General features: G+C 40.3%; 2 protein-coding genes across 3 annotated transcripts in view; one reads left to right on the top strand and one right to left on the bottom strand.

Annotated features, from left to right (window-relative positions):
• Positions 1-1,645: 1,645 nt before the first annotated feature.
• On the bottom strand, positions 1,646-17,029 carry TFB2M (transcription factor B2, mitochondrial). 2 transcript variants are annotated; one of them, XM_042445665.1, is made up of 8 exons: positions 16,448-17,021; positions 14,464-14,552; positions 13,767-13,920; positions 10,475-10,623; positions 9,204-9,293; positions 6,773-6,835; positions 5,514-5,665; positions 1,646-3,851 (listed from the first exon to the last, which is right to left on the bottom strand). In XM_042445665.1, exons 1-8 carry the CDS (start codon positions 16,725-16,727, stop codon positions 3,662-3,664), a joined length of 1,167 nt encoding a protein of 388 aa, XP_042301599.1. In that variant the 5' UTR covers positions 16,728-17,021; the 3' UTR covers positions 1,646-3,661. The 2 variants fall into 2 exon arrangements, with proteins under 2 accessions (XP_042301599.1, XP_042301600.1); XM_042445666.1 differs by lacking the exon at positions 9,204-9,293 and having other exon boundaries at positions 16,448-17,029.
• Positions 16,868-17,581, top strand: part of CNST (consortin, connexin sorting protein) — a 59,124-nt gene continuing 58,410 nt past the window's right edge. The window contains exon 1 of the mRNA XM_042445663.1: positions 16,868-16,960. The gene's annotated coding sequence lies outside the window, so the exon portion shown is untranslated. The remainder of the gene's footprint in view (positions 16,961-17,581) is intronic.

Below are 17,581 nucleotides of genomic sequence, written 5' to 3'. Positions count from 1 at the left end.
AATGTACTGTTTTAATTTTCTATCAGAGTTCCAATGTCGTATGCCTCCATTACAGTATTGCTTTTGTTGTTTCCTGGTTTGGCACAGTACACTACGCAAATGAGATCATATTGCCAAGAGCAGTGTTTGCTACAGGTAATTGATCCTACTTTGCCATGCAGCATGACTCCTTACTCTCAGAGGAAAACTTTTATCTCATTAAATAATGAAACAGTCAAAACATTCTAAGCAATTTAGCTACGCTGTAAAATTAAGAATTAATTTTTCCCAGGGGTGTCAGGGGGAAACTTGGTTTTCTGTTGTAACAGGCAATTTTTCCTTCTACAGTATCACTGTCAGTTTTTCCTCTCTTAATTTTTTAAAAGTTGCTGTGGTACAACTAAGATGGGGCACATTGGCAGGTTACAACTCACTGCTTAAAATACATGTTGGGTAGATCTAACCAGGTTTTTGTTTCTGAATATTCAGCAGGGCTATTCTGTCTGCTTATAGTTATTTCATATAATATTAACCCAGGTATGGCAAAAGATACATCTGGACCTTCTGGGAGATTTTATAGGAATTGCAATACAGTATATTGACAAGCATATCTGGTTCCTAATTGTTTAATAACACTAACCAACAGACTCCTTTTATTGCCTATACATATGAATTATGAAAGCTTGAAATAATGTGAAATGGATTTTTGCATAGAATGACTACGATCTTATTACAGGCCTCAAAAGGAATTATTGGGTTCAGAATTAAGTAATTTTAAGCCAAGGCTTTTTGCTTCAGTCTCCACTTGGTAGATCCTGGCATTTCCGTAAAAAGCAGCAACAAAGTTAAGTCTTCTAGCCCTGAAATATGTTGTAAACTGCCATCAGCATCTGAGAGTAGTGGGATAGAAATCTAGGGTTTATCCAAATTAAATTAGTTCCATTTTAGTCCCATTAAAGTTATTGCAAAAATCATTGTGGATCATAACATATATCTTATCTGATTTCCTTGGAAGTTAACAGCAAATGCATTACAGAGTGTTATCTTGTTATCAACTAACAGGTAAGCTTCAGTGCGTTTAATGTAAGAGATTCATCTGTAAAGGATTAAATCAGGATTCAACCCAATGTAAATGAAGCAGATTCTTCCAATAATTTCTAAGCTATAAGGGTAATGTTGAAAGTAATTGTCAGTTATCCCATTTCCTTCACAGCCATCGAATTAGCCAAAATGGTTATATTACTCCCTTTTCTATACATTAGCTATCAAACCTCAAAAAATCTCTTGAGGATTAGGAACCTTCTTGGATGGGGTGGGCTGTGATCAAGAAGGCCAATTCCCCTTGCTTCTGAACAGCAGTCTACCCAATGTACAAAGAGTTCTCAACCACCAAAAGATGCATTGGGGTTGATGGAGGAGGCCGAGGTAGAAGGTCCTCTTCCAGACCCATTGTGTACAATTCTATGGATCCAACTCTACAGACATGTCAATAGTGCCATTTAATTAAAAATTCCTGAGACTTTGTGATAAATGGGAGTCCCTCCATTTATCAGAGCCTTGTCAGATAACAAAGGGAGGTACAGTTGTGGTGGAAATCAGCCAAACTGACTCTACCCTGATGTTGGGTTCTTAACAGAACAGAATTCAACCAGAAGAAGACCCAAACTGATAAGGAAATAAATTTATTGTTAGCAGTCCTAAGACTGGAATTCCCAATTCCAACCAATTTTCTGAGGCCAAGAATAAAACCAAATTTCACAAATTATAGGCAACAGGCAAAGAAAACTGGCAAATTCTATTGGTCAATACAAAACTTAAACATATAAAAATTCCTTCAAAGTAAAGATTTTTGAATATATCAACTCAATTAATATGCATTAGAACCCCTATGCCACATTCTATCTTTTCTCTTATCAATCTTGTTATTACTAAATGCTCCATTTATCACTCTCAACCTTGTACTTAGTTTACACATTACTTATCAACATCCATTATTTTGACTTAAAGTAAAGCACCAGGCAGCAAAGATGTCACTCTGCCCTTTTTATCCCATCATGAAAAAAAGTTCTTCAGCATTTCTCTCACTAAGGTTAAGTTCCCCTTTTGGGTCTTTTTCTCATTATATTCAGGGGCAATAGATATTGATTATATTGAATAAAACTTAATATTGCTTTTATCCATCTCACAATTACATTTAAATGAGGGTTTACATCACAGCTGATGAGCTGGCAACTGTCCAATGAGATGGGCAATTGAAGAGAAGCACGAACTTTTAAGATGGTTCTGAGGGGAGGTTTTTTTTAAAAAAACTGGATGTGACATGAAGCATTTGTCTGCCTGCCTGCTGGCATTTGTTTCTGGCTCTCTGTTGGAGCTGGACAATGTATTCCAGGCTCCCAGCTATTCAGAAACATCAAGGACTACAAGTCCCATCTGATCTGTGACTAACATTAGGAACATGTACCAGTCAGTGGCTTCAGGATTTTTATTTTCCTGGTCTGGCTGAAATGATTGTACTCTGTGATATATTTTCTGTAAGACAAATTGGTCCCTCATCTAGTGATATCCTTTTGCGCTAGAACTCTTTTAGTCAAAATAAACCTTTTCTTTAAAATGCTCTGCTTCTCTTGTACTCTTTTTCACGTGCCTTAGTTTGGCTAGTTCTTCACTGGGTTGGCATATACCAGTGGAATTTCCCAGCAACATCCCAATGCATTATTGAAGTGTAACAAGTTAATAATTAGGTGGCGCCAGCAATTTTGTTTGTTTGTTTTGGGGGTGGTTTGTGGGTTTGTTTGTGTGTTTTTTTATAATAGATGGTCTCATGGGGTCCCATCCAGCTCAGCAGGAAAGGTGGGGGACCGACAGAGAACCATCACAGTCTTAGATAAGAAAACATAGCTGAAAAGGAAATACACTGTTTCTACGTTTACTAGCAATAGTATTTTATTGTGTTTTATAATACAAATATATACATTTCTATAAATTAGGAATCATATTATAATACAAGTTTCTTAGTTTACATTGTAATAAAAATTCTCATCTGAAAATAGATCAACTGAAGCGTGTTCACATATATATACTTTATGTAGGTATATACATACAAAAATTGTACAGTATTATACAGTGTATACAGAAGCAGAATGATTTTTGCAAATATTCTACCATTTTCAGCCAGTTCCAGTGTAACTTAGGTACCTGAAAGCAAACTTTTAAACCAAAAAAGCACATTTCCTTCCTATTTTACCTCCTGTGGTTTTAGTCACTGTTGATTTTACAACATTCTGATTCAAGAGTAACTAGTGTTTTTCACATAAAAATACTGTAGTTCTTGCACACTAAGAGCTGACATAGTATTAGCTTTGCTGCTATTATTATTTTTGAAATTCCTGGGAGAACATGCCATTATTGACTTTTTCCCCCAAATGCACTTAAGGTAAAATGCAAGGACTGTACACCAGAGTTCACTTCCTACAGTTTTTTAAGCCATGGAATTTTGCCTTTCCAACATTAAAAGATTCAAAAACTTCAGCACTGCACTTGTTTGTCTGTAGAGATCTTGGATTTTCAAGTGGTGTCATCATTTATACAGAAATACCATCACTAATGGAGATTTCAAACCATTTTATCTTTTGCACCATATTCCAACTCACAAAAACTCTTTTTGAAACTAGGCTTCATTTTAAATATTTATGCCCATGTTATCTTCCAAGCAATCATCATCATATAGCCAACTTTGGTCAAATTCATTAGATTGTTCCATAAGCTCAAAAAGGCATTTGTACTGTTCTGGATACAGACTACCTGTTGTAATGTTTTCTGGCATCTCTAACTGTCTCAACAGTTTCTTCCCGCTCTCGCAACTCCATAAACTGAAATACAAGACATTGAAAAACAATCACAATGAGATAGTAATTTTAATAAGTCATTCAACCAGCTTAGAATAATTATACTATCTATATAAAGTTTTAATGTATAAAATGTCTATAATTCTATCACAAGGAAACAATCAGCACACCGGGGGAGGGGGGATGCAGAATGTTTATAGCTGCTTAGGTAGTACTTGTTCCTGAAACACAATATAATTTTCCAACACGACACTCCACTCAGGCTTTCACATAACACTCACCAGATTTAGTTCTGCACAGGTAAGTTATTGCCTCTGATATCAAGCATCACACTGCAAATATAGCCTAAAGCACATGACTCAGGCATAAGAGGCTATAAGTAGACTTTAAATACCCTGAAGGCACCAGATCCCATCTGATCTTGAAAGCTAAGCAGGGTCAGCCCCAGAGACCACCAGGTGTTGTAGGCTATTTTTCAAGGAAATGAACTAGCAAAAGAAAACCCTACAAAATTAATCAAGTTGCCATAAGTTGATAAGCAACTTGAAGGTGCATGCACACACATGCACATGAGTTTTCAGAACAACCCCCTTAAAAACAGAACCTCAATATTCAGCCCAATGGCATGGAATTTTGAAAGAGAAGAATCTGATGGGAAAGATAAGGTTAGGGTGACTGAAAGTAAAAACAGGTGAGAGGAAGAATGGAATGGAGCAGCTGGAAGATGTCAGGAAGGCTCAAACCAAGAAATTATTTCAAAATGTTTCCAGAGACATGTGAGGTATATGGAAATTAATGGAACAAGTTATTAATGTAACAATAAGACACAAATTAAGGAAGCAAAAAATCCCAAACGGAATGGAGGGGAAATAAGGCCAAGAAACCACTGGGTATACAACACTGACTTATGGAAAGCCAAGGAGAGGGAGAATTGAATGTTGGTACCTTGACTATAAATATTCCACATTTTATGTATTTTTCTGCAAGCCTTGCTTGCAGCAAATAAAAATTAGTTGGACATATAATCATTACTCCTAAATTAACTATAAAATGCAGCTTCATTTTCCATTGTTGTGAAATTCTGATCTCCATCACGGATTTCAGTATGCATTTTAATGCACCATGCCATAGGTCAATGATATATTCATGTAAATAAAGTCTCTTATGTAACTTAAAACACAAATGGCCAATATCTAAATTTGGAGGGAGAAAAGAGGGCATTGGCTTATGTTTATCCTTCAGCCTGTCCCAAGTCTCAGCTGATGCCAACAACAGCTTTTCATACAGTATGGTACCCTGCTGTTCAAATTAGAAATTGTGAAGTCAAAGGCTTTCATGGCCAGCATCCATAGTTTTCTCTGAAGATGCCAGCCACCGATGCTGGCGAAACGTCAGGAAGAAAATCTTATAGAACATAGCCACATAGCCCAAAAAACCCACAAAAAATAAAATAAAATTAGAAATTCCTAATAAGAAGGGCTAAGCCCTGAGGCATACTTAAAGCACATTTCTGAATCCCAGCTAGTCAATATTGAAAGAACCAGATAATAGCCCACTTCCCTGAAGAAACTACGTTAGATCTTGTGTTAAAGTATATTCTGCACACTATTTTTTAGAATTATATAAGTGCCATAGTTTGTTACATTTTGCTACATTTGTCAACAGACTGGATTAATGTTTACTTACTTTAATTTATCTATGAGTTTTGTTTTGCCTTTAGCAAGACATTGTTTTACTATCACAATAAATATGTTTGAATTAACAGTTGTCAAATTGTCTGTAAACAAATCCTTCCGGGGTGTCATTCGTACTAAGCATAAGTGGTCATTCTGCAATAGCTGCATGTAGAACAAAAGAACATTAAACACATTAGTTAATGTATTAATTAATCAATGTATATGTATTTGCGCTAATATTCTTATACACAGAAAAATGTCCTACTGCTCAAAAGAACAGTTTAAAAATATACTGCACACTAGCATGCAAATTTCATGAAGAATTTCAACATCCCATGAATTATCATCCCTTTGCATGAAATTGGATTAATCCTCTAATTACAAATCAGCATGTAAGTGGAGTATCTGTGTGCTTGTGAACATGTCCTCCACCCCCACCATAACATTCTATTATGGTGAATGTGACAATTATTGCACTACTATAGCAAAACAAGTATTGCAACCTAGATTTTCAAAGTGTGCCAGTGGAAGAGGTTTACTAATACTGTACAAGTCTGACTTAACTAGAAAGCTCACTGAACACTGACTGCTAGAGTAAATGCTCAGCAAAATGAATCTTTGTGCTTCTCTCTAAAATACTGGTTTTGAGATTTAAATTCATTCTTAGCATGGGATTCAGTGGCTTAAACGGGATAAGACAGGTCTCAGCCCCTATATTAGGGGACAGCAACTTTGGTGTGCCCAGGGGCAATTTGTCAAACAGAATCACACAAATGTTTTTAAATTAAAACAAAAACAAAATTGGAAGTGGCTGAAAGTCCACTTCTGGTATTGCAAATGGGTATTTTTCAAAGTTAAAAAGTACAGGGGTCCCACTGCATATGTAAAAGGGAAATCACTACTGGAGACCTTCAAAAGAGGCAGTACACACACTTTCCTTTTTTGTGCTAGAAAAGCGAAGTCCAAAGGAGTCTGGATCAGATACAAAAACAGTGTTGTGAGCAGCATGTAGCTTTAGACCTGTACTTTGCCTACACCTGCTTTCAATCTTTAAATCTGTGAAGAAGGAATTTAAAGCATCATGAATAATCAAGTGTCCCACAGAAAGTAGAACTGTGGATTTCCAACACTGTTAATGGTGTATGCTCAGCAAATCGGAGTACATTTCTTCCTAATGATATTTGCTTCTAATGTCTGTTGTAATGATGAAATACTAGACCTAAATATTTTCATTACATTTGCTTTAATAATTAGAAACATACAGCTTACCACACTCTTTGGTATGGAGAGTCCACCATTTCTCGAGTTAGTTAAAAATGAAGACCAGGGCTCCTAAAATGAAAGGAACAGTCAGTACTACCATTTTCTTACAACATTTTGAAGAAAGACTGAAATAGAGTTGAATTGGTTTAAAAAGAGATAAGGCAAAGTATATATTTCTTTCTCTACCTTCAAGGTGCCTGTCAACTTGTGGTGACCTCATAAATTTCAATTGTCTTAGGCAAGGAATGCTCAGAAATGGTTTAGCCAGTTACTTCCTCTGAAATATAGTATTCACTGGCAGCTCCCATCCAAGTATTGACAGGGCTGACCCTGTAAGTGGTGCTCTGGAAATGGAGGAGTTTTCCACTATTCCGTTGACATGGATAGATCACTTCCTGGTCAGGGTTTAGACTTGTTGGAACTCAGAACCTCTGCAGGGATTGGAGGTCCATTAAGATGGTCCAGCCTAGGAGGCTTAAGGATCCAAATGGATTCCTGATGGCTCTTGGGGAGTTTCCTGCTGCCTTGGCAGGGGATCCTGTCCAAACCTTGGTCAAACTTTGGAATGGGGAAATTACCATGGTGGTTGACACAATCGCTCCTAAGCATCCTGTCTCATGGAGTGGAGCTAAACTAGCTCCCTGGTTTTTTAAGGAGTTGATCGCAATGAAACAAATGAAATGGTGACTAGAATGACAGTGACAGAAATCTCATAGTGAATCTGACCAAAAGCTAGAATTTACCTGAAGGCATACAGTGGAGCAATAAAGACAACATGCTGCTCTTTTGGTACAAGATAAAAACATTCTTATGCTCAGAAAAGTTCAGCTGAATTGTTTCGAATGGTCAGGGATCTGTTACAATCTGGTCCAGAAGAGAATGTAAACCACTCAATAGCTTGCTGCAAATAATTTCCCTGCCATTTTGCAGATAAAATCGCTCTGATTTGCTGTGACACCACAGTTCATACAGTTTGGACGTAATCATGGCTCCTGCTTGCCCAGTGTTGACAGACAATTTGTGCAGCCTGAAGATGTGGACAGAATCCTTGGAGCAGTGAGAGCCACCACATGCATACTAGACTCTTGCCCCTCTTGACTAATTAAACAGGCCAGAGAAGGACTAGTAGAGTGGGTCAGGGAAATGATTAAAGCTTCTTTACAACAAGGCAAGGTCCCAACATGCTTGAAGGAGGATGTGGTAAAACCTCTTCTGAAAAAACTTTGCCTGGATACTGTGTAGGCCAGTTTCCAACCTTTCCTTTTTGTGCAAAGTGCTGTAGTGTGTACTGGCTTCTCAACTCCATGGGTTCCTGGATAAGATGGATTATCTAGATCAGTTCACAATTCAAAGTGCTGGTTTTGACTTATAAAGCCCTGTAAGGCTTGGTTCCAGGTTATTTGAAGGACCATATCTCCCTTTACAAGCGCACTAGAGCACTGAGATCATCACTAGAGGCCTTCCTCTCTGTCCCACCACCCTCTCAGGCTCATTTGGCGGGAACAAGGGAAAGGGCCTTCTCAGTGGCTGCTCCCAGCCTCTGGAACTTCCACCTTAGAAAGGCCAGGTTGACCCCTTCCCTGCTGCTCTTATGGTACAAGATAAAAACATTCTTATGCTGCCAGGGTTTCTCAAACTGATAAGGGCTGGACTTTAAATGCATTGAGTTTTGTATAGAGTTTTAAATACATTTTAAATTTTAATGTGTAATCAAAGGCTTTCATAGCTGGCATCCATAGGTATTTTGGGGTGGGGTGGGGGGCTATGTGGCTCTCTTCTTCCAGAACATGGCCACATAGCCCCAAAAACCCACAAATGTGTAATGTTTTTAACTTTTTAAAATTGTCTTTTAAACTTTGTATCAACATTTTAATGCTTTGTATTATTTTTAACTTGCACTGTTCTAAATTTTATTAGCTGTCAGGAGAAAGGTGGTATATAAATGAATGAAATAAATAACAACAACTTTCAGCAGCGACTTCTCAATACAGTCGTAAACCATGACTGCCCAATAATATATGTAGTGATCAACTAACAGATCTCATTGTAAGAATATAAGCAATCATAATCTGACAAGTGCCACAGAAAAGACAAAATCATTTCTTGAAAAAGTATAATAATGAGCTTATGAAATTCACAAGTGATGCAAGTGAGCTTCTTCTTACACAAAGAGTACTGAGGTATTCCTCTACCAGTAGATGTTCCATTCTACATAAATGTAACATAGCAAGTGGCACAGCAGGGCACTCTCCTGAGCATATTTTCACCCAGGAGGAACAGGAAACTCTTCCTGCTGGCACACAGGAAGAAGTAGACTAAAACCAAACCCAAAGTTTACACACCATTCTGAAAATACTTGTATTATGTGCAACATATCCAACATTACTATTAAGTGCCAAAGGCCAGGATGTTTGTATTATAAAATAAGAACATATACCATATGCAGAAGCTGAATATCACAAGCTGTTTGCCAAAGTACACTTAGTGCTTGATAAATTCGTGCTTCTTCAGGCTTTGCAACAAGAGTCTGACAAAGACAAAACAGAAGTTATATTTTATATATTTCTAAATTATCAATAAAATCCTATCTGTAGAACTCAAAAAACATAATTAAGTCAAGAAGTTCTAAATAGCATCAATTTTTTTTTTAATCGAGGCATAGATGTCAGTTCAGCATACACAGCAGAGATCATATTAGAAGCAATTTGTCACAGCAAAATTGTTCCTGTTGCAGTCAGGGAGACAACATATGTAATTCCACAGGCCGGTTTAAATTTAATGTTTTTCAAACACTGTTCCTTCATCCTTAAAACGACTGCAATAATTCTAAAGTGCAAAATGTTTATATATAGTATGTTTATATATTAAGCAGATGAATGCTCTGAGGATTATGATGTGCAACCAATAGTTTGGGTTTCCAGTTTTTATTTTATTTTATTTGTTGATCATTATTGCAATTCTCCAAATATTTGCTGAAGTTTAATTATACCATGAGAATATAAATCAACAGACCTTTCACCCAGTGTAACAACTTTGCTCAAGAATAACAAAATGCCTTTGGATATTTGCACAGTATATTTCCTTATTATAAGACTTCCTTATTGTATAGCTACACACACATAAACTCATACTCTAACAAAGATATCTTTCTTGAAAAACTGACAGTTGATATTTATTCCAAGGAAAAAGCAAATTGTGGAAAGCTTTGAAGCCTGTTTTTTCCTATTTAAAAAGGAGGCTATGGATCTCATCCAACACCATACAAGCACAGATTCTTAGATGGGACACTACGGGACCTACCCTGCTTTCCTTGCTTCCTTCCACCAAATTAGAGGGTCCCCTAACCCTTTGGGGTAGACTGCCATCTTATTAAGTTGTTTTGGCAGATGGTCACCACTGGATTTCAGATATTGCTCCATTAGAAATAAATAAGGTGAACTTGCTGTCTATTCTCTGACTGTATAATATTTAACTGCTAGGTCTTACTGCCAATACAATAGATTAGATTATCATTTATTCACCTTTAGGTTCTTTAGAGCAGACCACAAAACAATTAATTACACAATGATTTATTTATAAAAGAAGCATAAAATGTTTTGTTTAAAATACAAATAAATAATACATCATCATGTTAAAAATGGCCATTTGGGAAAAAAACACAAAATCAATCGACCTATTAGCAAAAATTCTTGTACATATAATATATACCTTGTATTCTTTTTCACTGACAAACAGGTTCAGTTCTATTCTTCCATATTTATATACAGAACTGCGTTCATATAAGGAATAGATTAGCTTCCATAGCACATTCCTTTCTCTTTTTTGTGGAACAATTCCAACCACTTTTAGAGGAACACCTGTTTAGAAAAGGAAACAAGTTGAATGAAAAACATACTATATATGTCTCTACGTAAGAGTGAGATAAAAATTGATTTTACAAATGAGTGATGAAGTAGATGGCATCAATGAAACTATTACCAATATAATCTTTCCCATCATTAATAACAAATTGCAGTTTGTGTACTAAGACCTTATGTGAACTTTCCTGCTTCTAATAGCAGGGATTTACACCTCAAGAGGCACACTTGCTAAAAAAAACACAAGTGAACGGGTCCTAGAGCAAATCAGGCCTGAATTTTCAATAGAAGCTAATGTGACTAAGGCGGAATACATACCGCCAAAATGTAGCATGGCGGCAGCAATTCTAGGGTTAGGGAGCGCACACCATTCACACGCTCTCTAACCCTAGTACGTCCTCCTTACATCAAAAAGGCAGCACCCTGTCTCCATGGGCGCCACCGTTTTGACGTGATGGCCGCACCGTGTCCAAACGGTGCAGCGCGGCCGTGACGTACAGCCGCCGCTACAGGGCACTTTTGGCACCCTTTCAGCAGCCACGCCAGCAATACAGAAGAGAAAGGAGCCAAGCGGCCCCTTTCTTTCCCCGCCGCTGTTGGGGTGTCCTGGGACATGAAGCCCCAAGGACACCCCTTTCCAGGCTGCGGGGAAGCAGCGTTTTGCCGCTTCCCCGAGGCCTGGGAAAGCAGCGGATAAGGGCCTCTGGGGCTGTCGCTGTGGCCGCTCAGGCCCCGATCCATCAGGGAAAGGGGCGGGTGCAGGCCACCCCAAAGGGGCAGTCTGTATCCCGCCTAAATTAGGCTGTTGCACTTTGAACATACCATGAGACAATGTGGCTCACTGGGAAAGATAATAACGCTTGATAAAGTGGAAGGCAGTAGGAAAAGGGGGAGACTGTACTACAGGTGCTCAATCAGTCAAGCCCTGAGTTTGGAAGACATGAGCAAGGCACTTGGAGGTCTGTCATTCATAGGGTCACTGTAAGTTGAAATCGACTGATACCAAATAATAACAAAAGGCCACATGTGATGTTGGATGCATTCACAAGCACACCTATGTCCCCACGTGTATACTAATTTGTCATGCATACAATTACACACACACACACACACACACAATACATACGAACACACTGCTATGTGCTTTAGAAATGTTCATTCAAACAGTGAACATACTGAATTAATGGCAACATGTAAATAATAATAATAATAATGTTTATTTACAATGCTATTTCCACTAAATGGTGGAACATCAAACATATTGTACAGTATATGTTTGATGTTCCACCATTTGGTGGAAATGGCATTACAGATACAATTGCCCCTCTATTTTCGTGGGGGATCTGTTCCAGAACCCCTCCCAGGAAAATCGCCAATACTGGAGTCCGTATTGACTCCAATGGCAGCATGTCCTCGGGCGCGCACCACATTGTGTCGCCCTCCATTTGCCCCTCGCTTATTTCTGAGGGATATGGACTCCAAGTCTGCAAAAACGGAGGGATAACTGCATACCTAATGCTATAAATGTACATTAATACTTAATAATAAACAAAACACTATAAATATACATTGATATTTTAGTAAATTCCTTTGATTCAATGAGTCTACAGTACTTTGATTCCCATGTTAGGAGAAATATGGTACCCAAAGTAATTACTTTAGATCCCTTATTGCAAGAAAATGAGGAATATAATTTAAATAAATAAACAAATTCTTTAGATGGGACTAACAACTGAATTCAGGCAATTTTCCATTTGTGTAATTACAAAGGCATACACAAGCATGTTCACTCTTTCTCTCAAACCCATGATTGACCTTGACTCCTAGGGTATCTTCCAAGGAAGCATATCCTTCTGATATCAATTCCTAAACTGGCAGCAGTATAAAGTTAGGTGGTAATCTGAGTGAGGAACCATGAGGGAGTAACATATACAGTGAGACTTCAGTATCTACAGGGGTCTGTTGTGGACTCCCACCCCGCTGATACCAAAATCCATGGGACCTCAAGTCCCGTTGTCCCCAATGGCAGCACATGCATACAGTTGCGCCACCATTAGGGACAAATGGGGCTGCTGCTAATGGAGGCGTGGCCATGTGCATGAACCGTCACTGGGGACAGCGGGTCTTGCCATCCACCAGGCAGCATAGATTATACACTCATGTTTGGGAGCAGGAATGGGAAATTCTTGCGCATGAGTGGGGTGTAATGACAGCCCCCGCCAGGAAACCTCAAGGGCTGAACCTCCCCACTGCCACCCCTCCCTGCAAAAAATGATATTTTTCCTTCCTCCTCTAGGGGGCAATTTTATAATGTTTGGGAAAGGGGGCTGGGGAACTTTTTGACTAGGAGAGGACCTAGTCCTGTTTTATAACAGAACCTAACTTGGAAATCAAGTTAGTGTTCACTGTTTGTAAGAAAAAAGACAACTCCTGGGTCTGAAGTGGTCGAGGGGCAAGAAACACTGCAAAATTGCTTCCCCTGTGCCTCTTAAAGGACATGTGGGGTCAAGTGTTTGGTTTTGTTTTTTTAAAGAAAACATTTAGACTCCAAGGAGAAGCATGGAGGGGCATGAAAATGGCTCTGGGATACACATTCCACAGACCAATTTTAAGAAATTCTAAGGCTCTGGTATGGTAGCCTAAGGTTGGCAACCCCATACAAAGTTTTCCCAATGGTGGCACCACATCTTTATATTTACAGACCACTTTTCACTCATAACACTTCAAAGATGCAGTGCTAGAGCTCTCGCCTGAGACACAGTAGTTTTAACAAACCAAGGAAAAGTTTCTTCTTGAAAACAAAATACACATTTTTGAAATAATGTGGCAAGTGTTTTAACTGGTGCCATTTCACACTGCCTTTAAGTGCTATTGCTATTCTGTTGCACATATTCTAATGTAATTGTAAATTGTACGCCATTGGCAGGTTTCATTTTTATTGATTTGATCATTGTATGTACAGCGCTGTGTACATTTACAGCGCTATAAAAATAAACTATAATAATAACAATAAATATTCTAATGTACAGAATTTTACTGGATCATATCCCATCTTAAGTACACCAAATGGAGAAAGGGGGAATGCAACAGTCAGATATTGATCTTCAGTCTGTTCGCAACTATATGCACACATTACAATTTACCTGCTGTCCAAGCAGTAGCAGAGATGCCCAAGTTCTCAAAAAGATTCTCAGAATACAACACAGGAGGTTTAATTGATCCAGAATTGATAGGGTCCAATCTGAAGAAGTCACAATGCACAACTTCCAGTTGGCCATCTAGTTTATTCTTTAAAGACTAAATATAAGCAAAAGGTTATTTGAACATATGAAAGAGACTGCTCAATCCATAGATATTTCTAGCCCAACATTGTCTATCTAAACTAACAACATAGTAGCTTTCCCAATCGTATAACACACGTTTCTTTAATAAATTAAAGGTGGACCTGTGCCTCTTCAGATTTTTTCCTACTATGACTCCCATCGCCCAGTCCATTAGCTATGTCAGCTGGGGCAAGTGTGAGCAATAAGCACAAAGGTTGTGCCTAAATTTATCTTCTTTTTTATAACGATAAATTTCCTTCATCAATGGCCAATTAAATGTAACAAAAATGTTGTTACTGTTATGTGCTTTCAAGTCATTTCCTACTTATGGCAACCCTAAGACAGCCCCACCATGGGTTTTCCTTAGCAAGAATTATTCAGAGGGGGGGTTTGCCTTTGCTTTCCTCTGAGGCTAAGGGAGTATGACATGCCCAAGGTTATTCGATGGGTTTCCATGGCCAAGCAAGGATTCAAACACTGCCCTCCAGAATCAAAGTCCAAAACACAACATACCTACCTCTAAGTTAGGAAGAAAGGAGTTGTTACTTTCTAGTGCTATCACACGAGCACCAGCATTGAGCAGCGTTCGGGTCAGGATGCCAGGACCTGTGAAAACAGCCAGAGTTCAATATTTTGCTCTGAAACTAGTTTAAGTCTAGAACTGAACAGTTTTGCTTTAAATGAGAACTGAGGGGTGGGTGAAGTTAAAATTTCTGTACTGCATGGTATCTCAATTAATAACTCTGGGGTGGGAGGATACATCAGTCTCATTCCTGTCTCAATAATTCTGATGAAGATGAAATGGGAAAGAGGGCACAGTTGCACAATACTTCTTCTGTTCCACCTTCCCCAGCACAATCAGGGCACCAAAGGAGTGGGAAGATTTGTGGGGGGGGGGGGGGATATAATGACATCATATGATGGGCTGTATGGAAAGCCTCTGAAAGATGCATGCTGCTACTAAAGTGCTTTACCTCAAGTTTTCAGAGGCAGCTTTGCTTTATCCTCTGTCTTCATTCTTACATTGATTGTCTGTTTTAGCAGGAAGTGACAAAAGTTATACAGTAGCCCCTCTGTTTTCGAGGGGGATCCATTCCAGACACACCTCGCCACAATAATGGAAAATAGCCGGTATTCAAGCCCCATTGGCTTGCATGGTGGTGTGTGCCTGTGGGTGTGCACCAAGGACACTCACCCAATTTTGTCCCTCTCCATATGCCGCCTGCAAACAGGCAAGGGACACGGATTCAGAGTGCATGAAAACAGGGGCGACTGTATATGTTTTAATAATCTAACTGTTCTTCATGTTCCCAAGATTCCTATGATATGAAACCCACAGTCAATATACAAATTCTGCTTCAGCCAAAATTTCAGAGCACTTTGGAAGTTAGATGTGGAAAATGTATAATTCTTTGTTAACAAGTATATTTTGAAATTATGTCAATATAGATCAAATGCAGTGCATATGTATCATTACTAGCACAGAGGCGGACAAGGAGCATGCTGCATATTGTCCCTTAAAGCGATTTTGTGGCCTCCCATGGGTCAAGACATGGGGGAGCTTGCTCCAAAATGACTGTTGGGAGGTATTTCCACCACATTTGGAGCCCCTTTGTGGTCAAAACAAATTGTGACAAAATTTGCCCAACAAAAGTTTTGCCTCATGTGGGTCTAATGCGGCTCCTTAGCCTTCCAGAGCTGCACATTTTCTACACTGATAGCTGGGGAATCAGGATATCTGTAAAAGCACACAGAGAGCAAGGCTTTCATGGCCGGCATCCATAATTTTGTGTGGGTTTTGGGGCTATGTAGCCATGTTCTATAAGAGTGTTGCATCTACCAGCAGCTAAAATAGGAAACAGGAACAACAAACAAACCCAGTCTCAGGCTCTGAAGACGGATGGCATCCACACTGCAGAAATAACCCAGTTTTAACTGCTTTAACTGCTATGGCCCCATCCCATGGAACCCTGGGATTAGTAGTTTGTTGTGGCACCAGAGGTCTCTGACACAGAAGATTAAATGTCTCACAAAACTACAGTTCTCTCAGAATTTCCCAGCACTGGGCCATGGCGATGGCGATGTCAACCTGGGTTGTTTCTGCAGTGCAGACACAGCTTTAGTACTTTGTGTTGCACAGCACAATGGCCAAGAAGCAGAGCCATGAACCAGAAAAGTCTCCAGTTTAAGCCTCTACTCTGATCGAAGTATTAATGTTGCACAAAGGTTGTGTTCAGTATCTATAACAAACCTTTCATGGAAAAGAGCACCCTCCTGTTCCTCCTAGATGTGCGCATGGCAGCGCATGGTTCCAGCAATAAGACTGTGGGGCTGAAGCACAGCAACTGAGTTTAAAGGCCCAGTGCCATAGACTCAAGTTTATGTCACTTCAGTGCCTTGACCTGGACGCAGGTTGGCAATAAATGGACCTGAAAGGCTTGGATGCCTCCCTGGAGAGAGAGGAGCCCAGTCCTTCCTCCTCCTCCTCCTCCGCAGCTCACCTGGTTCGCATTCCACAAAGAGGGCCTCCTCCTCCTTCCCCTCAGAGCCTCCTTTGCTGCCCAACTTAGCGGCCACCGACCGCGCCAACTCTGGGCAGGCCACGAACCTCCTCAACGGCGGCGGCGCCCTCGTCTTCTCCGCCACCAACCGGGCCGTTTCCCCCGCCGCCGGCACCTCCAAGACGCCGCGGGCCCACCCTTCCGCCAGGCCTCGCCTCCAAAGCCGCAGCCCGGGAGAGAAGCCGGGGGCACCCAACACCATCGCCGCCGTCTTCCACATGTGTGTCACCTTGCAGGAGGAGGAGGAGGAGCACACCGGAAACGCCTTTTTCTGGGAAGGACCACTTCCGCTTCCGGTTGGAACGCTCTAGCCGCCATCCTCTCTATGGCCCGTCCGCTCTAGGCGCCGCGGCTTTGTGGTGCTCACCTCTTCTCCTCCAGAGGCCGGGTCACAGGTAGAAGCAGCAGCAGCAGCAGCAGCGTCCTGGCGCTCCACCGGAAGTGCCTCCGGAGGTACGATTAGGAGGGAGGGGGTTCTTCTGAGGCGGGGGTGGCGTTCTTCACGCGGCAACGATGCTCTTCCTCCATTAGGTCCCGAAACCAAGCCTTTGGTCCACCTGGGACCCAACCTGCCCCAGTGGGGCAGCGACCACCTCGCTAGGGAACCCAGCTGGACCAAAGGCTTGGTTTAGGGGCCTAACGGAGGAATTGGAGACTCCATGTGAAAGGGATCTAGGAGTCCAAGTAGACCACAAGTTCAACATGAGTCAAGAGTGTGATGCTGCAGCTAAAAAGGCCAACGTGATTCTAGGCTGCATCAATAAAAGTATAGTGTCTAGATCAAGAGAAGTAATAGTGCCACTGTATCCTGCTTTGGTCAGACCCCACCTGGGATACTGTGTCCAGTTCTGGGCACCACAATTCAAAAAGGACATTGAGAAACTGGAGCGTGTCCAAAAGAGGGCAATTAAAATGGTGAAGGCCATGCCTTATGAGGAGAGACTTAGGGAGCTGGGGATGAGAAGGTTAAGAGGTGATATGATAGCCCTGTTTAAGTATTTGAAGGGATGTCATATTAAGGAGGGAGCAAGCTTGTTTTCTGCTGCTCCAGAGAACAGGACACAGAGCAATGGA

This window comes from Sceloporus undulatus, chromosome 1, assembly GCF_019175285.1.
Source record: "Sceloporus undulatus isolate JIND9_A2432 ecotype Alabama chromosome 1, SceUnd_v1.1, whole genome shotgun sequence".
NCBI classification, from domain to species: Eukaryota; Metazoa; Chordata; class Lepidosauria; order Squamata; family Phrynosomatidae; genus Sceloporus; species Sceloporus undulatus.
Note: the sequence above shows the minus strand (reverse complement) of the source record. Positions and strands in the feature narration are given on the sequence as shown.